The sequence below is a fragment of the Ammodytes marinus genome (assembly GCF_949987685.1).
Source record: "Ammodytes marinus genome assembly, chromosome: 2".
NCBI classification, from domain to species: Eukaryota; Metazoa; Chordata; class Actinopteri; order Uranoscopiformes; family Ammodytidae; genus Ammodytes; species Ammodytes marinus.
Window position 1 is genome coordinate 25,759,494 of NC_137231.1, and position 24,397 is coordinate 25,783,890.

Genomic DNA, 24,397 nt, shown 5'->3' on the forward strand with positions numbered 1-24,397 from the left:
ACCTTTAACATTGTTGTTGATCAAAAGAGTCATATTACCATTTAATACTTAGTTTTACTGATTACTGTTATCATAATTTACCATAATTCACAAACGTATGTTGACTTTTCACTATTTCTACTTGAAATACTTGACCATTTCATCTCTTTGGACGTTTATAATTCTTCAAAATAAATTAAGAGAAATATCACTCAATGCTTTATCTGGTCATAATGTTTGCAACCATGTAAGGCTAACTGTGTCTATACAGGTTAAGTCAAATGTGCTTCATGAGCCCCACCATGCAGAGCTGTGTTTCACAATATGTGGCTACTAATGACCTCAAACGATGATGAACATAATATTACTACATCACAACATTCTGTTAATATTTCCTTTTCTTCATGTGAATTCGTAAATCATTTTACCTCTCCTGGTATAAGCAAAATATAAACAAACAAAAAAGAAAGCATTTTTTCTACTAATATCTCTCTGTTATTAACACAACTTGTCTTTTTTTTATTTTAGTCTTACTGAGCGAAATCTCCTTTCTGTAAATGACTGCACCGCCAAACATGGCAGAGAGCGCTACCTGGTGGCACAATATGAAAACTGAGCTTTGGAGCCACATAACAGCAGGTCCCAGGTCTTTTAACAGTCTATGGCCCAGGGTCATAAAGACTGGGTGTATATATACAGTGGATGTAATTATTAGCATAAGCTGACACAAGAATTTAGAGTGGTGAGTAAATATTACAGAAAGACAAATGGGCTCCTTCAGCTCACAGCAATGAAAGGGAACAATTGCTTCTACGATAAGAGAGACAAAGAAACGGATGAATAATCCTTCCAATAATGTTACTGTGTCAACTCTGGTGACAGTGGCAAACCTTTTACCGGAAGTGCAAATGGTTGATGGTGAAGTTTCCTTCAGCATGTGAATACATGTAGTGAGATTTTTGCACATTTCCTGTATGGGGTCTTCAGATGGGCCGTGTGACTTTGTCTGTTGTGGTCTGGTCTGAGTAAGTGCACACCCATAAAGATCCTTTGTGTTGACATTACTGGAATGACCTCAAGCACAAAACTGTTTGTTAACATAATCTACACACGATCTAAAGAGGAAGGTAAAGAAAGGAGTTTGCTGAGACATCAAAAGCTTAATTTGAACAATGATCTCACATAACCTGAAAGTGACACATTCGGAGCGAGTTGTGAGAGACATAGAAGTGCAAACTCAAAGGAAGACAAATGTATGCCCTGACATTAATATGTGATTGGTCTGGGGTCTTCATGCAGTTATAATATGGAACAATAAAAAGGAAATAATAAGGCGAGATTCAAGATTTTTTTTTTTAAGCTTTCAAAGCAGAACTTTTAGGAAGTGGTGAATCACTCTGGTTGACTGGTTGCTTTCATCTTAGAGGTAGGTCCTTGGTGTATGTGTTAAAAACATCCAACACGTTTGCCTTTTGACCTGGTTTTATTGCAGGTGCATTCATCTCTCACATTCACAAGTCTGTTTAGCTTACATAGCATGACATATAGCAGTAAAAAACAACATGTAATCATTTGCTTTTACTTTGGCTCTTGTATTATTGGTTTCAAAAAAGGGGAAAAAAAAGAAAAAAAGAAAGACAACACCCTCCAATCTCTTTAAATGCAAAGTATCACTCTTAATACAGCCGTGTGCTTTAACATGCCGAGAAATGGTTGAAATATTATCAATCAATATAATAGGTCAACACAGTTTATCAACAGTAAAGATCATAAAGTGATTGTTGCGTCAAAGAAGTGCAAAGATAAACGTGGTTAAAGAGGTGAACTTTCAGACTTCTTCATTTCTTTTTTGATCCAGTTGAGTTGTTTTACTGAGAGAAAGGCATACACTCCAGGCTTTGTGAGCAAGCCACATTGACGTCCAAAAGAAGTGATTCCGACTAGCGCTCCATTGCACAACAGTGGCCCTCCTGAATCCCCCTATTGCGGAGAATTCAAATACATGATATGTCACTTTTAAGCTTGTACACATATACTGTATATACAAGTAGGGTTAGGGTCAAAGTTAGTAGATGGCAGTAGTAGTAACTGTTCTGATGTCCTGTAAAAAGCACACTCACCTGACAGGTATCAGTTCTTCTGTTACCGTCTGACCCAGCACATATCATGGCGCTGGTGATAACAGGCTTCAGGCCGTAATATTCAGGAGAGTTGCACTTCACTCTGTCGATCACGGTCACATTGGCAGACATCAGGACATTTGACATTTGCCTTTTGACGTTGTTAGTTTTGCCCCATCCAGCCACCAGACAGTCTGAGCCAGCTTCTGGTTCTTTGACGGTGTTACCCAACTTGAGAAAATCCACCGTCTTGGTTTTTTTCACCGGTTTGTCAAGCTGAAATTTAAAAACAATAAGATCATCTGGATGCTGACTGAGAATAGACAGAAAGTTCATACCCAATTTTTAAATGACTTTTTCGTTTTGTATTCTTTCTTCTTCTTTTTTATAATAAGGAATGGTTGTGCTTGTCTCTATGTATTTGTACTCTACTTGGAGTAGACTACTACCATCTTACCTTGAGCAACATGAGGTCATTGGCCTTATCTTTCTCATCATAGCAGGGATGAGGAACACGGCTCTTAACCGTTCTGACCTGCCTGGAGTCTTTTTCTTCATCTTTGATGGAGTGAACCCCCAGCAACACCTTCTTCATTCTGCAGGAGCAGGAAACACAAGTGCATTATTAGGTCAGAAATGACATACACCAAAAGTGCTAAATCTAATCAAAAAAGGACTTCACAATTACCTTGTTATAGATGCATTATCACGGGGTAAAAAAAGATAAAAATATGTGTATTTTTTAAATATGATATCAAAATATACTTTAATGCATTAGTATAGAATGATGGTTAATTTTAGTGCACATTCTCAGATTTGAACATTTTAAGAAATGCTGTTCTTACTTTTCACAGTGGGCAGCAGTCAGGACCCATTTGGGATCGATGAGTATCCCTCCACAGAATCCCTTCTCGTTATTCAGAAGAGCCATAAAGGGCATTGAGTGGGGCTCCACTTCTTTCCCACCGATAATCTCAGAGCCATTACCTAAAACAAACAAAAGGAGCCATAACTAAATAATTTATCAACTGAAATAAACCACATTAATCTGCTGCATTGTAATATTGAAAATAGCAAGATGAGCAATGTACCTTAGATGAATGACAATTTGATACACAGAGGATACTACTCACTTGACTGGACTATGAGGAGGACCATACATGAGATAAAAACAATGAAATCCCTCAGGCAGAACATCTCTTCTTATCTATGTCTTTGATGTGATGGTGAATGCACTGAAACACACCTCGATGCACACTTTATATCTTCATGTGTGTTATGTGTCAAAGGATGTGGTCTGATCGTGGAAATGCTTGAGTCAGCAAAATGGACGCAAGCATGATATGAGAATCTGTGAGAGCCGTCCTCTTTCAGACGCCTGTGGTAAAGTCTGTTGTCATTTACCAGTCATCGAGACCATTTGAGTCCACAGGCTGTGTGGTGGAGGCCTTTACGCGAAGCACCTCACGTTGTCAGGTTAGCAGACATTTGGGTGTGGGTGGTCTCAACCCCCTGCGGCTACAATTATAAGTGCTTTTGATAAAGTCATGCCATCGTTCAGAGGAAATAATGGGAAATAAACCTCATGGCTGATGGGAACCCAGGCTGGTGGAGGGGAATATTCAAGTATAAAGCAGTATCCATTTTCTTAATTCACCATCTGCCAGCAAAGATGGATCTTTCCTAAATGATGATCTTTTGATTTAATTTCATCAAATGGGCAAAAAAATAGACATCATGTCAACCATCTTGCATTGTTTATTTTATCTTTTGACTATTAGTTACATGAGCAGCCACCAAAACAAATGACGTACAGTCCATTTATACTGGTGAATTAAATGTTAAAAACCCATCACAGAATAAAATATCCTGAAGGCACCACAGATCTCGGAAAATATAACCCAAAAGCCAGAGGAACAAGCTTTGTGGTTACAAACACTTTCTTTATGTAAAACATGTTCATTGCCTAAATCATCACTATATGTTTTAGAAGTAGCTTGAAAAAATATTTCATCTTTGATCAGAATACTGTAAATTATCATTTTACTGTTTTGAAATGTGATTTTTGTTTTGCTTATGATACAACACATCCACCAAAGGCCTGATGTAACACTTTAGGTATGAACTAGGAACATTGCCTACTAAAAATGGTGTTTGTAAATGAAAAAACAAAATTGTGTTTGTAAAACAAATAATTTGCAGTAGCAAATACATTTTCAAATAAACTATATAATAGTAATATTTGGCTTCATGCAGAAAGCCTGCAGTTAAAGGCCCAAACCTAAAATATGGTATCAAACAAATACAAACAAATAAATAAAAAAACAACAAACAGTAAAAAATAAATAAAAATTATGTAAAAATTGATACATAAACTGTATTGGGGAAATAATACTTTTCCTCTAAAGACCCCATAAAAAAGTATTTTTAACAGCATCAAACTGGGCCATTTGACCTTAATTTTGTCTACATAATTCACTATGGCCACTTTTTCTTTTCTGATAGGTATCACACTTATTAGCTGTTTCAGAACATAGACGTTTCTGTTTGGAACATTTTTGAAGTAGGGGAGAACAAGGTAATGTGAGACATCGGGTAATGTGAGACACCCCCTGTATCCAGGCAATGGAACACTTTTTTGGTCATCTGAGCATGATGGTTTCAAGCCCCTCCCATTTCCCCTTGGCCATGAAGGATAGGACCTCAATGTGCTGTTGTAAGCATGTTGTTTTCACAAAAATATTTTTTTTGCATGTAAAAGTATATTTCTCGCTGTCAACTTAATCAACTTAAGCTTAACTCTGTCCTTTAGAGACCCCAATTTCGCAAAATGTACTGTGGAGGTCTGGAATACCTTTTTCCTTTTCAAACGATTTCTCAGGTATTGTCTGGGATCATCTCGATTATTGCCTCCTCAGTGGAGAGCTCAGCTGGCGAGATGACTTGATCCAACTCTTCCAAATGATCTGTAGAGGAAAACATAAATGGACAAATGAAGGATATCTGGAGGATATATATTTGACATGCTTGTATTCTATGAAGGTTAGTGTATTAATGTTTTTATTACACAAGACAGGAGACTTGGATTTTTTCAGGAAACAATAAAGAATCCACAGTGGAGGAGCCAGAGACGCCAGCTTGATCAACTTCCAAGGGAAAAATATTTTCTCCTCTTTAGGTAAGAGACCAGAAAAAAAAAAGAAATGGATCACATACAAATACAAAGAAAAGAAACCTGAACTTCCACACAAAATACACAGCAGAACTTTTTTTTTTACTGTAAGTCCTTCCTACCTGTTCTGACTTGTAAACTGATCGGTTGACTTTGAAGGGCCTTGTCACCACCTGTGACATTGTCAGGACGGAAAACAAATGTGGAAATCTCTATGTGGTACTCTGTAGCTGTAGATAAGTTGAAGAGGCTGACATTCATGGAGGCAGAGCCATTGATGTAGTGGTAGAGGAGCGTATGACATGTGTTGGTGCATGCCGTCACGTTGTAACTGTGTGGTGTCATCTGCATAAAGGCTGATACATTCCAGCTCAGATGCACACAGTCGGAGCTCACAGAGTCCACCGCCACTTCCTTCAGAGACATTGGACCTGTGAGGGAGAGAGAAAATGAACGGGTCAGGGGAAAAGTTTACACCTGATTTCCACTTCACTTGGGCCAGTCTTGTGTTAAAGTCACTAAAGTGTTTCCTGTGGTGTCTCCCCCCTGTAGTAGGAGTGAGATATTTTAGGTTAGGCGGTTGTTGTTTGGCATCAAGATAGATAACTGGTTGGGTTTGCGGATGGGGTGTGGTTGTTTTGAAGACTCAGTATTGCAGAAAATAAATGGTTAGGGCTGAGGTCGGGTCCTGACAGGTAGGGGCACACACAGACTAATGGGGAAACGGACTTCAATGCAGCACCGTACCAAAGTACAAATAATCAAGTGAAAACATTTTGAAGGTAATGAGATGCACAAAAATATGAAAAAAAGGTAGGAAGAAAGAACAAAAGAAAGAATGAGAAAACTTGTTGTCCGTTATGTGTTCACAAATGAATAAACAGACTTTTGTAATTGTCTTGCTCCATCATGGGCACCAAACGGGAAAATAAAACCAAGTTTATAGCGGAGAATAGATTGACAGACGGACATGCAACACTGATCCATATTAGCTCTTCTGGTGGCGAAAAAAGAGCAAACAAGAGGCCTTTTTCACAGCACACATTCTCACAAGGGTTAATATCATCAACAAACGCCTTCCGTTCCACTCGAGTGTCCCAGTAAGACGTGACAGTGTGACAGTGAGACAGCATGAACAACAGAAGGACCCCGAAACTTAAGCAGCTCAGTGGAATTCAGCCATCATTCTTTGTATTACTTACACCTTCCCTCTCTTTTCTCCCAGGCTCTCTGTGTTGGATCATCAGTGGTCCTGGGTCCTCTCTCTCTCTCTCTCCCTCGGCTGACGACGGCTCATCCAGACGACAAGATCTGGATCATCGTTCCCCAGGAGATTTATCCACTCCTATTTTGTCTTATCTCCCCACTTTACATGCTACCTTGACTTTCTCTTCCCTTGCATGTTTAGTTTGTTTCTCTGTCTGTGTAAATGCTGTGCTTTCCTTTTCTCTGGTTGTGTGTCCCTGGGAGTGTGGCTCAAGGTTCTACATATTTGGCGACACTTGAATGATTGAACGTCCTCCTGAAACATTATTGAAATGTTTTACCATCTACATGAAACAGATTGTCATGAAAACACGACACACTCTAATGTTTGTGAAAGTGTTTTCTTTGAGTGAGTTTTTTAAGTTAAGTCCCGTGAAACAATTTTCTATTTGTGATATTGGGCAATTTGAATACAATTGACTTGACCTGACTTGTCTTCTTTCTACTGTGACATAAAAATGGTATGAATCCATCCCAAATAGTGTTTGTACAGGTAGAAACAAGATAACAAAACTTAAATAAAAGCATCTTGTAACATTGTATGACGGCTGGGGGACATGATTGTTTCGTCTTGGCATGCAATGCTGGCAGGACAGGAATTTAGTTGTTACGACACATTCTGTGTTATTGTCTAAAACACAACCATATCCCATATTATCATCATGTCGAACCTGGCAGGGAGCTCTTTCTCTTCTGCAATAGCCGCCCTAAATAAAATACCTTGCTGAGCTTTGAATTAAAACTATAGATTTCCTATATGTCTATATGCATGCACAGATTAGTATGTATTATCTAAATGTATGTGGAGATACAGTACCTTCCCCTGGGACAATAAATATATTCTGTTAGTATTAGTGTCATACACAAGTTGACATATTTACCAGTTTCTAAATTGTACAAATAGGAAGCATTATTCACCTTGACAGACGACCATGTGCGGCTCCTCACAGTAGCGGGCCAAGAGCTTCTTGTCCGTCTCTAGCGTGGCCTCCAAACTTGCGCAGTGGCCTTCATAGTTTATTATGTACCAGTGTTCATATCTCAGCTCTTCCCCACTCACCCACTTCCAGTCACTAAAGACACTCTGACACTGCAAACCCAGCCAGAAGCTGAACTTCTTGCCGGCGGTGGCATTGCAGAGACTGAAGTACTCCTCTTCTGTGCTGAGGACAGCCAGGTCCACATAGTGCCTCTGACACATCTCCCGGGCTTTGGACCACGACATCAATCTCTGGTCAAGGACGTAATGCGACACGGTCTGGCACACGGTTAATCCACAGCACATCACTGAGTCAGGAGATATTAGCAGAAAGGAAGATAGACTAGTTGAAAACTCTTTTATGGTTATAAACAACATCCGTGCACTGTGATCCCTCTGTGTTTCTGGCCTAATTCCCTGGCTGTGCACCCATGGATGGATTGCGGAATGGATAAAATTCTGCTGATCAGTCTTTAATATTGAATCCAAAATCCAATCCACTCAGCAGTATTTTTGCAACCAACAGTCACATGCACCAAAGTGTTCAGCTTCACTTGCAAAATAATACTGAAAGAGACCCATAACTACTGCAAGGAGGCATTCAAGTACCACAGAGAGACACAAACTGACCACAAAGAGATGCAAAACAACTTGAAATAGATGCAAAATAGCCAAAAAGAGATGCAACTCAATGTCAGAAAGTTACTGTATTTGTTTTGTCTCTTTCATTCTGGGTTGTTTTGCTCATATGCAGCACTTCCTTTTTTGCAGATGCCCTCGGCCTGTTTTCTCCTAATGATTACCCCTTTTGTTCTAACTTATGATAAAATGAAGAACACATAACTGATAAATGACAAATTATACAACAGCTGATGCACTTTACAATATACATGACTTTAATTTGGTTGGTCAGAATTAAACATGAAAAATTACTACAATCTCATCAAGTGCAATTTCAAACCATGACCTACCCAGAACAACCAGCTGTGGCAGAGTCTGCATCTCACAGGCAAACGTGCAGCAGTAGAATCTGTGTTAAGTTTTCGTATATCTTTTCATTCCTTTACCGTCCCAAAGCTGACCATCGGCTTTGTAGTGTTTCTCCAAACACCCTTCGTCTACTTAAGACTTCTTCAGCTCCCTCGGTCCTCCACACCTTGGAGGCGTGGAGGACCTGGGAGTGGCCATGAGTACACGCCTGTTTCCTGATGTTTATTTTTGAAAAACTATTTATATACTGAAAATTCATATTAGATAATCTAAAAATAGCTGGCTCCTCCATCCTTAAGTCTATTTTTGAGACTCTGGATATTGTTGGTTTCAGTGTACTTTGAGACTTTTGAATTGTATTCCTGGGAATGTGATACTCCAACAACTAGCATGCAGAAATTCATGAATGGTGTTTACAGAAGAGGGAAATGTTCAAAGACAATGAAGTCAGTGTGACCTTTTTGCCTCTGCTGTTACCTGAGAAACTTTGAAATTGGTTTTGGGTGAGAGAGAAGAAGTGTTCACAAGAAGAAGTAATAATGAGGGTTATGATTGTTATCTCGTCATTGGGTATCATCATGACCACTGTAACCAACCATCACTCATCTCTTGATGAACACATGTTGTGGTGTAGTCTGTGAGAAAGACATCAGACAGGGGTCTTTTTTTTCTTCTCTCTCTTCAAAGGAAGTCTTCACCACAGCTTCTTTGAGTTTTCTCGCATTTTTTGTCTGGTAACAAACGTGCAGGTGGGACATACTTCAACACACATGTCTTAGCCAGAAGGACTTTACTCTGCATTTGACTGATGTGTTATGTTAGCGTGAGAGCTGTCACAACCTAAACACATTAATAACTCCTAAAATAGATCCTAGCTCATGCAATCTGTTTAACTTTGAAATGAAACGAGGTAGTTTCAGTCTGGACACATTTGGCTCACCGTGGGAAGAGACACACATCATCAACAAATACAATCAGAAACACATACGAATGACAAAAAAGGGAGACAGAACACTATTGACTAAGAGGCTGTTGTTCCCCAGGCTTCATTTAATCTTTCATATCTTACAGGGTTGCCTTTAAGGTATATGCAACACATAAAGCATAATATGCATCAACAAATATGAACATAATTCTAAATATATATATATTTTTTTAAATGACATAAAAAAACAAATGGCATTTATTCCAAACTGCAATTCATTTGTTCAAGCTTCTTTATAAATGAAATCTTCATTAACAATGAGGAATCACATAAATAAAACATTTCATAGCTTGTCTGGCTATAGCTCCTGTCACTAGCAGATTTTAGAACTTAAATAAATAGAAAGATGTGTGTGTTATTTGAGTTATTCTCTTTACTAATTTCCTAAAAAGTCTACTACCATAAACACGAAAAATAATACATACAGTATTTGTAGTAAAAATAAAATAAAAAAATGTATAGAGGTTTGAGCAACTTCTTGGGTTATGGTTTATATTATCGTAAACATCAGTGTGGGCAAGTAGCTTGGCTTTGTGGTTAGATCAGAGAAGAGGACAGGAAATGTGCATTCTCTACACAATGACATTACCAAGAAAGTCTGCTACTTGCTCGTGGACACAAGTTCCAAAAACATCTGCCGGGATCTGACCAACACATTTTTTTTTCTATTTATTTATTTGTTAGGACAATGGATATTCATGAACAGCTGTAACAATTACAGCTGTAAAAATGCCAGATTTTAGCAAAAGTGCTAATTTACATCTGTTGTCCCTAGGTCCCTAGGCATTCATGGTGCATCCTGAGTAACGTCGATCATCACATGTCCCAGATGTGAAAGCACTGGTCGGCCCCAGCAGAGAAAATCTGAGTACAGTCAGGGTTTAGGGCCAAGTGCAGGACTCGATGAGAATGTCCTGAAAGAAACAACGACATAGGGGCTGTATTAATGTTTATTTACACAGCAATAATAGAGAAAGAAACGAGTACTAACTTTGACAAATAATTCACTTTGAGAAGAGCATAATGATTGGCATCATTGTTTTTTTTATGGGTCACATCAACCTACAAAAAAAACTAAAAACAGTGAAGATGACTGTGTATAAGTGAAACAAAATGGAGATTGATGCAGAATTTCCGATTAAAAATCTCCCCTAGTGATTTAATACCATAAATCTTGATCATTTAGAAAGTCAAAAATGTGCTTTAAATGATCTCAACAGGATTTTGGTGTAGTGTTTCTTTGCCCCCCATGCAATTCCACACAATAAATGGTGACATCTCATCAAACGCAGTGACTTTTTGATGTGTGAAATTCATAGTTTCACATAGCATGGAAGCCCTAGGACATGAATAAATCAGCACAAAATGGGTATGGGTAATATATGTCTGTGACAGACGACAGTACTGCAGATTATGTCACTATGTGACGTGTGTTTATTCCTACGAGGCTGAACGTGTGAAACAGAAACTGTTGAAGGCTGTAGTTGCACATTGAATGCTATTTCAGGCCTTCTAACCTGTGAGCTGGTGGATGGGGCTGAGGGAGGGACAGTCCCACGTCCAGCAGGTGACACTGTGCTGAGGAAGGCCCTGACCTGTCACCAGACATCGCTTCTTTTCCGCCCAGCGTAGAGAACAGATCTGCAATGGTAGCCATTGGAGAATAATATAGTGAACTGGATTATTTACACACAGTAAAAACTCAGTACTTTAAGTCTTAAGCACCTGAGAGTTTGTGTTGGCAGAAGTCACGCATGTTGCTGAATCAGTGTCCCAGATTCTCAGCTCACAGTCTTCCCACCCCCCTCCTGTGGCGATCGTCTTGCTCTGCCATGGACACCATGCCATTGCCTAAACACACAAACACAAACAAACACACACACAATGCTCAGCCCAGTGAATAGGTGCATGATTAACTAAAAGTAAATCTTTTTTTAAACAGTCATATACAGTCATCTCCTGGGAATGATGCAGATCAGCCATGGTCAGCTGTTGGCTGTTACTACACAGCACAGTTACAAATACTACACAGCACAACAGAATACAAAATGGGTTTTCCAACAGTGTTCTACATTACTTACTTTAGTAAAGTATCCCACTAAACGCAGCATTTTAATTTTCACACAATATTCTCATTCACTGACCTTAACAGCGCTGGGCTGATTCATTGTAGAGATTGGCTGACGTGATCTGGTGAACCCTGCGATGTCACCGTCCCATATATAGAGGTGTCCTTCTGTGGAGCCGCTGGCCAGCTGGTCATCTCCTGGTGACCACTGAAGGCTGCAGATGCCTTCCTGCTGGACAGCTGCTCCCACCAGAGGTACTGGAGCACGAGGGTCAAGGTGGTGGATACGTCCCAGCACAGAGCCGCTGTTCATTTGGGGAAACTGTCATTCCTCTGCATGTTTTTTTTCTTTTGCTAAAGCATTAATAATGTCTCTGAGCTCTAAGCCATTTTCGAGCATGTTTGGTCTGCCTGGATTTACTCACTAATAAAGCTTGTATAACATCAAACCTGCAGTGTACAGTCAAGCTATCAGTTTTCTTTAGGACAACCTGGCCTGTAGGCTTAGAGTATGTGTTCTGCAGGCTCATGTTCTGGCGGGCCACCTGTCTTGTCTCTTGTCATTAGAGGAACTGGATGCACCTGATTGGTGGGAGGAACCAAAGGCATAAAGCCAAAAGGGTACTCTTCACACATCTGTAACTTAAGGCAGGTACATAGGGGAGGGTAAAGCAAATCCAAAAAGAGAGGTTCCCGCACACTGTCTTGCTTGCAAAAATATAAATGTTTTCATTCAGTGGCAACGTTTTGGTGCTAAACCTTCAATAATGAACTAAAGGCACAAAAGGCCTGCTCTCGCTGGGTGTGCTCTCTCTTTCTCCCTCTCTCTCTCTCTCTCTCTCTCTCTCTCTCTCTCTCTCTCTCTCTCTCTCTCTCTCTCTCTCTCTCTCTCTCTCGCGTTGCAGATTCTCATGGCCTTCACATTTTGTTTAGTTTTGGTTTGAGTTTGCACCTGTTCACACTCACACATTCCGTCATGCACCCATACATGCTTTACACCACTGATTACACAGCCACACTCCCTCTTACTTTTTAATTAATAAACTGATTTGGCTTTCTGAACGTGTGTGTGTGTGTGTGTGTGTGTGTGTGTGTGTGTGTGTGTGTGTGTGTGTGTGACTCCCTTCTTGTTACATACCTGAGCCAAGTTTGTAACTTGTCACATGTAACATGTGAATGACACTGAAAATCCTAATCATCCTCATCAACCCCCATTGTGAATAGTATAGTGACACTCACATACCTGCTGAGTAACTGCTGTTTCCAGGAAAGAGCTCTGACCACAGACAGGTGTGAGGGCAGACTTCTAATTGTCTGCTTGTGTTCGACATCCCACAGCTACATAGAGAGTCAGAAAGAGAGACAGACAGAGAGACACCACAAACTGTCATCCTGATGATTCAACTGAATGCGTTACAAGTCCCTTCAAAGGAGCCCCCCACCCCACCACATACCACAGTTTGTATGAATCAATTTCCGTCTTAAACTTACTTATTTTCTTTAAAGGTGGAGTCAGCGATTCTGAGAAATGCTTGTCAAAATCAGTGAATATCTTCTTACGCACTACCTGTCCGTACTGTGTGTACACGCTGGGGGAAAAATCCAGTGTTAATACACAGCCTAGGCTCTGTAAACTGGTATGTAAACAAATGGGCATATTAACAAAAGGGGACCACAGTAACTAGCAACATGCCCGTTTACAGAGCGTAGGCTGTGTATTGACACTGGATTTGTTTCCCCAGCGTACACATACAGTACAGACAGGTAGCCCGGTCGTAAGGAGGTATTCACTGATTTTGACAAAAAAATATTCTTTTAACTACAGGCATTCTCCAGAATTGCTTCCTGCACCTTTAAGCTCAAAAGCATTTACCTGGATCTCCCCTCGCCGGGTCCCAATGCAGAGAGCTCTGCCGTCTCTGCTCCAGCACAGGGAGGAGATGGAAGGAGTGTGACAGTGTTGTGATCCTGGCTGTGGACTCTGCTTTAAGGATCCCACCAGAATGCAGGTTTCTGAATCCCAAAGGTAAACAGAGGAGCCCAGTGCTAATGCAATCAGACCGTTACAACTGCAGTCTAGTAGATTGGTGTCTGAAAGGAGGGAAGAGAAGCGAGAAGGGCTACAGAGGCTATTCTGTGAAGCGTCAAGTACAGAGGAAACCTTAACTGATAGTAATGGTGGTCATTAATCAAAGCAGCTGTTTGAGGTGAGGGGCTTTTTTTTTATTAACAGACTATTTAATTTCAAAATGTGACTGGAGGATAATTCCCTCGACATGCAGCATCTCCATTTCGAGGGGTTCCTCAAACTTCACAAAGGTCAGAAAAACTGATTATAGGCAGAAGGTACAGGAATCCCCCCCCCCCCCCCCCCCCCATCGAAAAGCATTGAAACATGAGTCTGAAACACTGTTGGAGGAAAAACACCATTATTATCCTTTCACACACATAATACATTAAAAGAACATATAGGATCAGTTTCCTTCATGAGAAGTTGAGAACAGTTTAGGATTTGTGTTTTGGCTTACAGTAGTCATTCAGCAGCGCCGGTGCCGCCAGCTTCATCACTGACTTTCCCTGCACACCCACATAAGCTTTGTCCAGAACAGCAAATGGCTGCAAATCATGTCTACTCCCTCCAGAACCTGCAGGTGTAAAATATTATATAAAAACAAAGTATATAAAGTAATACATCTTTGGTTTAATAGTGGTTATATAAACATATCAGTGAGTGGAGACACACACATTGAAGCAGAAAAGCAAAGGTGTAACAAAGCTGAAATCTGAGTATTGTGTTTGCATTGTGGAGCTTCGATATAGGCGTGATCCTTGTCTTTTTTGTGTCCTTTGACAACTTGTTTTTACGGAGACTTGCAACATTGATTTCTATCAAACGTTCACAATCTGAAGCCATTCAAAGGAATTCAGTCTCAGCTGCAGTCTCAGCCATATCTAGATAAACATTCCTCCTCTTTTCGTAGGAAGACACTGCAGTTTCTCTCTATGTACATACTGTATAATTGAGATCATCAGTACTTTCTATTTGTGTGTCTGTGTGTCCAAGCGCTGCAGTATATGTATGGTAGTGATAGAAAGAACATTAATGCCACACCAGTCTCTTGACCATGTCCATGTTCTTGAACCGCGGCTCTCCACACCCATCCCTGCAAAAAATAAAAAATAATAAAACGTGGAAGATATAGTCTTTTACATCATGTTTATACTCAATTGTTCAAAAATATCTAATGTTCTGCATCTCTTTCAAATTATGTTGGACCATTTTCAGCTGAAGTTACCAAAGAACCTTAAGAAACTATAGATCCTTTCCTTTGCTTCTCATTCCATTCACTCCCTTTTGGGCATTATTATTGATATTAAATAACATGTTTGAAAGAAAGAAGGGTTTTCATCTCACTGCCGTCCTTTGATTTGTTGACAGACAATACACTGCCCAAGGTAACTAAGCTCCTTTTAACAAACCTGTTCTAGGGCATTTTCTGGAGCAGGCCTTTCCATGGCAGTAATGATGCGCGGCGTGTTTGGTCGCATGACAGCCCCACAGCGGAACACATCTTCCCCCGATGGGATCTCTGATTAGGATGATATCAAAGCAAAGATTACCTTCACAAAAACAGTGCTGCACTTATTGCTGCAGCGGTGTATTCAGCAAAAATAAACAGAACCAACCAACCCGAAAAATTACATCATGCATGAAAATATGTTCTATGTAATCAACAGGCCTCTTTCATATGCAGGTGAAACTGGAGCATTCCTTTTATCGATGTCACCTAATATATTGTCAGCCTAATTTTGCTCAAGTAAAAATAGTCAGTTTGAAGAAAACCAGCCACAGTGAATGCAGCAATTTTTTAGGTGTTTGGTATTGTGTGCCCTCAACGGAGCCTTCAAGGCAGCGCTGCCTAGTTACGGTTAGGGTTAGGGCCTTCCAGGCAGCACTGCCTTGGAGGCTCCGTTGGGGGCACAAAACACCCTCAAGCATTATTTTATAAAACCATCACAAATATTGTGATTACTGATGCCTGATGTGCGTGGGTTAGGGTTTACTTCGTTTAAGTGTTAAATATTTCATCATTTGACCCATTGGGCATCACAAGGCAAAATGATTGTGACCTTTATGAGCAACTTTTCAAAACTGCCCTTTAATTTATGATTATGATTTTTTTTAAGTAGGCTGACCAATTACATTTTCCGCTATGAATTGTAGCAGAGTGGAAGCAGAATAAAAAAGAAAGCGGAAGTTAAGTACCTCAGAATTGTACTCAGGTGCAGCAGTATTGGTTATCCTTACTGATCAAATGGTAAGAGATAAGAGACATGAGACTGTGTGTGTGTGTGTGTGTGTGTGTGTGTGTGTGTGTGTGTGTGTGTGTGTGTGTGTGTGTGTGTGTGTGTGTGTGTGTGTGTGTGTGTGTGTGTTCGTGACTATGCCAGACAGGAGGTTCTCTTCTACATTCCTCTCTCATGTGGTGTGCTGTTTAAAATAATACCATGAGGGTATGAAGACAGTTCATGGTTTCTGGGTGGAGAATCATCCAGCTGCAGTCTCTGACAGACCGGATCAAAGTCAAAGCTCGGCTCACACTGCCGCCCAGTGGCCAGCGGTGTACTAGCAGCTGAAGGACCCTCTCTGCTGCTCCGCTGGGTCATCCGCCTCCTGAACCGCTTGTACGACACGTCGTTCTGTCCCTGGCAAGAACACATAATAAAATTAAAACAATAAGCCAACACAATCTAAATAAATAAGAAAATATAGGCTAGAGTTTCGATTGTCTTCGAACTACAATCTATGCTTCGAACCACTTAACTTCACGTGTGTCAAGCAACATAGTAGCTGTGTATCTGAATCTTATGGCAGTGGGGGCGGGACCCGATAAGCCTTTGGCTTCTCCTGCTTCCCTTCGGACGATAACACAAAGTAATATGTATGAATATGCAATGAGAAAATTATGTATTATGTGTAATTGTCCGGAATAATAATAATAATAATAATAATAATAATAATAATAATAATAATAATAATAATAATAATAATAATAATAATAATAATAATAATAATAATAATAAACATAAAGAAAAACATTTCCGGTTGCGTTTACCCTCTTTGGGCTTCCAGTTTAAAGGGCTGATATCGTGTGATCATTAGCCTACTTAACTTTGTATTCTGACGCTAGTTAACAAAGTTACACAAAGTAGGCTATGTTTTTATGCAGTGCATTTGAATGCACATTCTAAATGAGCCGTAGGACAAAATTGTAGATAACGTGCTTGGTGGATTCTACAAAGTAGCAGTTGCAATGGTGTTTTTAAAGTTACTTAAATGCTGTTTAACATTTGTGCAACACCCATTACCTGTGTAGCCTGCAAAACGTGAGATTCCAACGTTTTGATAAGAATTAGGCGACTCCTCTACTAAAATAGCCTATAATATTTTAAAATAGGCCTAATTATATACTTCCTTCCTAAAGGCTGTGTCCTATGTGTTTGTGTGTGTGTGTGTGTGTGGGGGGGGGGGGGGCTATACAAATTGTATGTTGCATTGTTTGAGGGAGACAGAGATTCAGAATTTTATTTGCCAACGGCTGCACCTGTAGGCCTATTTGTTGTGCATATGTTGAAGAAAAGTTTGTCTTATTTTGAAGGAACTAGGGCATAGGTTCCGGTATTGTCGTGGTGTTTAGTAGCGAGCTTCACTGAACCTCCTCCATCGTTCTCCGCCCCAACACTTCAGCGAGTAGCCCCCGCACGGCCCGTTCTTCTCAGTTCTTCCCCCTCCAAGATGGAGGCCTTAGGGGGCTACCCTACCAAGTCCTCCAACCAGAAAGCCAAAAAGTTGACGGTTCTGTTGAGCATGACAGTCGGCGTGGGATGTTTATTCCTGCTGCAGACGCAGCTGGTGAGGCAGAGGAAACACAATGATTTTTATTCTTTTGAAGTCCAAGACGCGAAGGGCAGGACGGTGTCTCTCGAAAAGTACCGAGGAAAAGTAAGTCCACATCATCAACACTCGTCTCGGTCCCAGGTGGAATCTGTGCAAATGACGTGCAACTTATCTAGTGGCAGCTGAAAGTGGGTTTCTTTGCACGAGATGAGTCTCTTGTTGCATTTCTTATAACATAATTATACTCTGTTTTGCCCCCCTCCCCGCCTCGTCCAGGCGTCTTTAGTTGTAAACGTGGCGAGTCACAGTGAGCAGACGGAGGCGAACTACATGTTCCTGCAGGAGCTTCACCGGGAGCTGGGTCCGTCGCTCTTCAACGTGCTGGCCTTTCCCTGCGGCCAGTACGGGGACACGGAACAAGGGACCAGCCGGGACATAGAGGCTTTCGCCAGGTCAACCTATGGCGTCACCTTCCCCTTCTTCAGCAGGATCAAAATACTGGGCTCCCAGTCGGACCCTGCCTTCAAGTTTCTCACAGGTTGGCATAAACCGTCAACATCTGTCTGCTGTGTAGCTACTGTACACATCACTGCAGAGTTATCTGAAGGAACATTAGACACTAGAACTAAAGTCTGTAGGCTATTTTAATTTCCCTTTTAAGTTAAAAAAATAACTTATGTCTACCAGAAGTAGTCTGGACTCCATTACCAAAGGGCTGCACCTACATGTTATTTTTTCTAACAACTTCTCTACAGAAAAAACTGCCATATCCCAATCAAAGTATATGCTACCACAACAACGCATAGAATACTTGTATTCTATGTCACCACAGTTGTAACTGTTAACACAGTTATTTAGGTATATGTGTCTACTCCTGAGGGGTATACTACAAAGCAAACTCAACAGAGCCCGGCTCTCTTTTTTTGATCTGGTTCAACATAACACATACCCTCGCTCAGAGCTAACCGGTATCACGAAGGCAGTTATCAACCTCTTATGTTGAACGAGAGTTTCAGCTTCAGGCTCTGTGCGCGTCCCCATGAGAGGGGGCGTTTGGCCGTCATTTGACTCTGCTTCCGCACAGACTGGACTGATCTTGTGCCGCTAACTTTACACAAACGGACTGATTGTGAGCAGCTGAGTAAAACAAAAGTGTGTCGCCAACTTCATTCAAGAGGAAGAGTTTGTCAGTCTGAATTATTACAGCAGAAAACAGAGAGCCGAAAAAAACTATTACTGCAAATAGGCTAAGGAGAGTGGAATGCTGCCAGCATGGAAATTATTTATTTATCTTGCCGATCGTTCTCGCAGTGCGTAACGTGACATTATAAAACAATGAAACGTTGAACTCGGATTTAAACACTATACCATTTAGCCTAATATATATATAGGCTACTTTGCTATATTTATAGCACTACGCCTATAGTCCCACACTTAAGAATGTAATTTAAGTCTGACACTGTCTCAAAATGAATAGCCTATGGAAAATCATTTAGTTTTGGGCCACATCATAATGAATACAATTTTGATTTAGACTATTAGCCTTTTATTTGAATCTTACAAATACCAATAGGCCTACATTAAAAAACCTGTAGTCTGGACAAATATGAATCTAGGCTACTGTGAGAAGCTTAACCTGCGAGTCTGCAACGATGTCCGAACTGTGACAGCTGTCACCTGTCACGTCCCAACTGTAATCGCTACTTATGAAAAGAAAGCCCACAGTGAAATAATGTTGCAAACTGTGATTTTATAGAACGCTTTATTAAGAGCCAGTGTGTGTATATCGCCAGGTAAAATCATTTGAGAGGCGAGCATAGAGTGGCGCTGCATACAGTATAGGTGTGGGCTATTTTACATGTTCAATAACTGTATGCATGTGGCAAAAAGCCCCAGCGCGATGTTACAGTTCACTCTGCTGTAAGCCTAATGTCACGGCTTCGTTTCGTTCATTAACTTAGCCTACTGATCAATAAATTTAGATGTAACAGCTTCCTCAGTGAGAATGTAGCGCTCAGACAATATTGTCAGGTCCGCGGGATTTCTAAATGTGTAGTTTCCTTGAAGGGCAGCGCTCTATAAGAGCCGAATTTAAGCTCAAACTCTGAAACAAAAACTGGTCTGAGCAGGTTAGCCGTGCAGCCTCTGTTACCACGGTGATCTAGCCAGGTAGAAAGAGAGCCACCTTTCGTGATACTGAAAACTCTGGCTTTAGACCGCTTTAGACTCAACAGACCTCGCTCAGCCCTTAATCTCGCTTCGTAGTATACCCCTCTGATCTGCTGTTCTTGCACCCAAATAGATTTCGCATTAACTTATTTTGCTATGACATCTCAGTTTAGTCTCATCTCTGCTAAAATAAAAACTAATCATGTTGTAATGCAGAAGCTGCTGATTACACATCCCATTGACTTCAGACATGTAATGATTTTCTCTCATCTGTTTTCAACCCTAATGTAGTATAGTTAAGTATCCAAGGTGTGAATGGTTAGGTGGTATCGTTATTACTGTGATTTATGTCACTTCTGTATCAATATCAACAATATCAGGAGGTATCCTGATTTCTTCCCATATGAAGTTTTCCAAAAGCTAACCAGGGAAATGTACTATATTGTGTTATCTACACACCATCCACTTCTGTTAGGGAGTAGCAAAAAGGACAATAGTTATTTTTAAGACATGTCATTACTTAAACATTGACATCACCTTGCAATGAGGTTTAGGTTTGATTTTCTGGGATATACTATATAATGCCAGTTATGCATAAGCAAGGAGCAATCAGGAACATTTGATTTTTGATTCTGTTTATTTATTATTAACTTCAACAACACAATTTCCCTTTGGGGGATGAACACAGTCTATATATAACAAGTATTTACAAGTCTATTTAGGATCTGATCTGAAAACAGTCAGAGAATCATCATCATCACTGTTTCTGCCAGAATTACAGGTGTACCATGGACTAGTGTATACATCTGTTGTGTTTCAGATTCAGTGCAGAAAATCCCAAAGTGGAACTTCTGGAAGTTTCTGGTAAGTCCGGAGGGGAAAGTGCTGCGGTTCTGGCGTACGGACGAGCCCATGGAGAGTGTCCGTCAAGAGGCCACGGCGCTGGTGAGGGAGCTCATCCTGAAGAAACGGGTGGAGCTATGACGGAGCTTATATGGACGGATGATGGACGTGCCCTCTGTGTCATGTCCGTGGTTTCCTTGTGCCTCGACAGCCATAGGAACAAGTGAACTCTGAACTGTTGACAGCAGCGAGTGTGGGCCGGGTGAGGTCTTGCTTCCGTAAACACGCAGGAGGAGAAGATGCCACTAGTTTTTAGCCACAAAGTCTATGCAAGTCTGTCCCTCATGGCTAGTCAGAGTGTGTGTGCGTGCCTGTGTTTGTCTGTGTTCATGGGGACCATCCTATGGTTGATATATTGACAATCATGATGAACATTCCTGATAAATGACCACTGCTGCCTGCCGCTGAAGGATTGTTTTTAGCCATCAAAGTGTTGAATTACTACAAAATGTTCAGTTTGGCTAGTCTGTACTTTTGTAACATCAAATTCTAATGTTTACATTAAAATCGATATATTAAGGTGAAGCAAATCATTTTGGCCCATTTTGACTGATTTAGTGGTGTTCCAGCCATCCAACAGTAGCCTACAATATTTTAATTATTTTTGATTTAGGATCTTTTGAGCAGGTATTTTATGTTTTAAAAGCAAAATGCGTCAAGCAAAGATGGGCTCAGCGATGCTGGAGAAGGCTTGTTGTCAAAATCAGTTAATATCCCTTTACATTTTGCTTCCAATCCATACTGTGTGCGCTGGGGGGGGGGGGGGGGGATTCAGTGTTAATACACAGCCTAGGCTCTGCTTATGGGCATGTTGCTAGCTTTGATGGACCCCCTTTGTTTACAAGCAGTTACAGAGCCTAGGCTGTGTATTTACACAAGATTTGTTTCTAGCCCACAAACAGTACGGATAGGTTACAGATCTTAAAGAGATATTTAATGTTTTTGACAAAGTGATTCTGACAACAAGCATCCAGAATCACTGACTACAGCTTTTAAATGCAGACTCACTATGTTGATGCCCAACAGGCCTATAGATGCTGATATTTTGCATATTTATTTAGTGTCTTTGGTGCGTGTCATCTGTTAGTCTTAATATTTTCAAATCTAATGGACTGTTGCAAAAAGAAATGACTCCGTTGACCAGAGCTCTGAAACCCAGCCTGCTGCTTCTCGTTGATAGAAGTGCCTTTGTGCTGCTGCTGTGGATTAAGATGGACAGTTGGAGGGCAGCAGCAGGTAAGCTGACGCACACACAGAACCAGCCAGCTAACTAGACACTGCCTACCAGCCATCCACTGTAAAACAGCTCAGAAAAACTATATCAGGCAATGTTACCTTTCTAAGATGCGCTATTTTAAAAACAAGCCTTTAACAGCTGCTTCAAAATAAACCTCCTCCTCAACATTGTGCACAATGATACCTATCTCTTGATCCACCATCATCTTCTCAAAGTGCCAGAAGAGTCCAAGCATTGATGTTGCAGGTAATACACTGGTGAGTAGTCAAACGTAACTGTTTAGGTAGCAGAGCATAGTGAGCTGGCAAAAGAAACAACAGCTAACATTACACTGCCTCCCAACCAGCCACAACTCATCGGCCATACACTGTATGCAAATACATGGATTTGACTAAGTTGAACTGATGTTGAGTTGAACGTTTATCGTTTTGCTAAATGGAGAATTTACTTCTTTCATTCACTGTCCATCCGGCTTCCTTCTTTTATTTTTATTATATTTTAGGTGAATGACATGATGTCATGTGTGTCAGTAGATGTTGGTGAGGTCAGTGGGCAGCAGCAGTGAGGAGTGCCGCTGATGGCTGTCGATCAGATAGCACAACCAGCAGCAGGACACTGCCACACTGTCACCACCAGCTCCACAGGATGCAACCAAGACAATTCAACTCAAAAGTGTATGCAGATTTCTCCTTCATTTCCCTTCTTACCTGGAAAGGACAGCGTCTCTGCTTTCCTACGAAATCTCTCAGCATTCTGCTTAGGCTATGTTGTCCTGATTATAAAAACAAACAAAAAATACTTTAGTCAATATGATGCTAATCATCAGAATAACACCTAAAGAAAGACTAAGTATTATTGTTGTAAAATCGAGTGCCACTGGCAGTAAATCTCTGCCAAAGAGACATAGCCATGTGTTTGGAGTTTGAAGTGGTTGCTTGGTAGCAGCAGCAGAAACAGCAACAGCTCAAAAAGTGATAAGTGAAATACCTATTAGGCTTTTTTCATATTTCATTTTTATAAATAAACTCACCATGTTATTTGAATCTCCACTTTTCAGACGCATCTTCAGTCCCGTTCAGTTGATTAAAAACACCATGTATTTCCCCTTTCCTCCTGTTAGGGCAGCCAGTCATGCCTGGTGCACCTGTTGTAGTCTGCTCTATAGACGGGCTCCGCTCCTTTATACTCTCCACGGGCGGACGGCGGAGCGGGAACCACCGTCCTCTGCTCTGGTATTGGCGGTTAGGTTTTGTTAGTTTTTTTTAATATAGACCTAATTAACTAGCCTCCTCCTATTCAGGGATGCCCTCTGCGTCGTGGTTTCTATTGGAAACACATAGACAGAGTGAAAAAAAGAGCAACGCGGTAAAGTTGTAAAGGTGGAGGAGGCAGCATGTTATCAGTTAATAACCCAGACAAGGACACATAGACGACACTTTACACCGTTTAATAGATAACGACCATGTTTGGCCTTTGTGTTATTATGAGGAACGGTTAAGAGGGTAGGCTATAATATGCTAGTAGCCATAATATAATTGTTTTATTTATTGTTTCGTCGTTTTATGATTAATATAATGAATACTTTGAATTTGTATTATTAATCAAATAAAAATAGGCTATACTATAGGCCTATAACAACGATTTGCAGAATAGGCCTGTTTATAATAAATTGTCTGGGCTTATATGTTGCCTTACATGTATATTTATATTTTTGTGATTAAATGTGGGCCTAGTAGGCCTACCCAGTGGGATGTTTTAATGAGTAGGCCTAGCCTAACTGACTTAAGATAAAGATTAGCCTACATGCAATTTAGTTTATACATATATGATAGCATATAGGCTTAAATATATGAAATAAAAGGTTTGTATATGATTTGAAAACAAACAATATCCTAATGTCGTTACAAAATCTAAAAATAGGCAACAACAGCTAAATAGAATGCATTTTATTTAATTAATGTAGGCTATTGTTTAAACTTGTAACTGTTCTCATTATTCAGGTATAATGAAGCCTATATCCTACTTGTAAAAGCTCCTGTCGTTTTGCGGGAAACAGGCCGTGTGTCCGCGGGCCACACCGTTTAATCACAAGCTGCTCTGGCGCTAAGTGGGCAGAACGGCGCGCGAGCAGCGCACGTTCTCGCCACCTGCCACTTCCATATGCGCGAGCCGGGGACTGTGCGACAGGTGCGTGACACGCTGACGGAGCAGCTCGCTCACAGCTCCTTCAGCTCAATAACAAGCTTTGAGGTTTAAACCTATAATTTATCCAGTGAAATAGTATTGGAGATGCCTATATTAACCTCATATTTAATCCATAGCCTATTGGTCTTTTACCGCTTACATTCACAGAATAACAGTAGGCTATCACCATATGTTAGCCTACAATGTCAATAGCCTACTTAATGTGTCTATCCTCGTTGTATTCCTTCATAGTGTTGCCTATTGCTCTACAATGTGCTTTGATAACGCTTCACTTATGATAAATGTCAATTATTTAAGTTGTGTAAATTATATGGCCTACCCACTGGCCATGCACCTCTGTAATTATTCCCACCAGGCTAAATCATCATCCATCCAATTCCCCAAATAAATGACCCCCCTCCCCCTGTTTTTTTTTTTGTTTTTTT

At 40.6% G+C, this 24,397-nt stretch overlaps 3 protein-coding genes across 3 annotated transcripts; 1 reads left to right on the forward strand and 2 right to left on the reverse strand.

Moving 5' to 3' along the window:
* Window positions 1-1,791: 1,791 nt before the first annotated feature.
* Window positions 1,792-3,296, reverse strand: LOC307256520 (granzyme A-like; the record flags this gene model as incomplete). Its single annotated transcript, XM_080035525.1, has 5 exons — window positions 1,792-1,959; window positions 2,100-2,375; window positions 2,557-2,695; window positions 2,945-3,086; window positions 3,233-3,296. 5 exons carry the CDS (start codon window positions 3,294-3,296, stop codon window positions 1,792-1,794), a joined length of 789 nt encoding a protein of 262 aa, XP_079891651.1.
* Window positions 3,297-10,307: 7,011 nt separating this feature from the next.
* LOC307256530 (cell division cycle protein 20 homolog B-like) lies at window positions 10,308-17,285 on the reverse strand (the record flags this gene model as incomplete). The annotated part of the gene is made up of 11 exons (XM_080035536.1): window positions 10,308-10,405; window positions 11,009-11,132; window positions 11,217-11,342; window positions 11,636-11,864; window positions 12,803-12,897; window positions 13,433-13,650; window positions 14,088-14,204; window positions 14,672-14,723; window positions 15,040-15,149; window positions 16,068-16,266; window positions 17,277-17,285. The coding sequence occupies 11 exons, from the start codon at window positions 17,283-17,285 to the stop codon at window positions 10,308-10,310; spliced, it is 1,377 nt and encodes a 458-aa protein (XP_079891662.1).
* Window positions 17,286-17,313: 28 nt separating this feature from the next.
* Window positions 17,314-21,063, forward strand: gpx8 (glutathione peroxidase 8 (putative)). Its single transcript, XM_080037238.1, has 3 exons — window positions 17,314-17,563; window positions 17,735-17,996; window positions 20,448-21,063. Exons 1-3 carry the CDS (start codon window positions 17,357-17,359, stop codon window positions 20,609-20,611), a joined length of 633 nt encoding a protein of 210 aa, XP_079893364.1. The 5' UTR covers window positions 17,314-17,356; the 3' UTR covers window positions 20,612-21,063.
* The last annotated feature ends 3,334 nt before the right edge of the window (window positions 21,064-24,397 follow it).

Coding starts and splice junctions, on each gene's coding strand:
- gpx8 (XM_080037238.1), top strand. CDS start 17,357: ATGGAGGCCTTAGGGGGCTACCCTACCAAGTCCTCCAACCAGAAAGCC. Junction 17,564..17,734: donor TCGAAAAGTACCGAGGAAAA/GTAAGTCCACAT, acceptor CGCCTCGTCCAG/GCGTCTTTAGTTGTAAACGT. Junction 17,997..20,447: donor TGCCTTCAAGTTTCTCACAG/GTTGGCATAAAC, acceptor GTTGTGTTTCAG/ATTCAGTGCAGAAAATCCCA.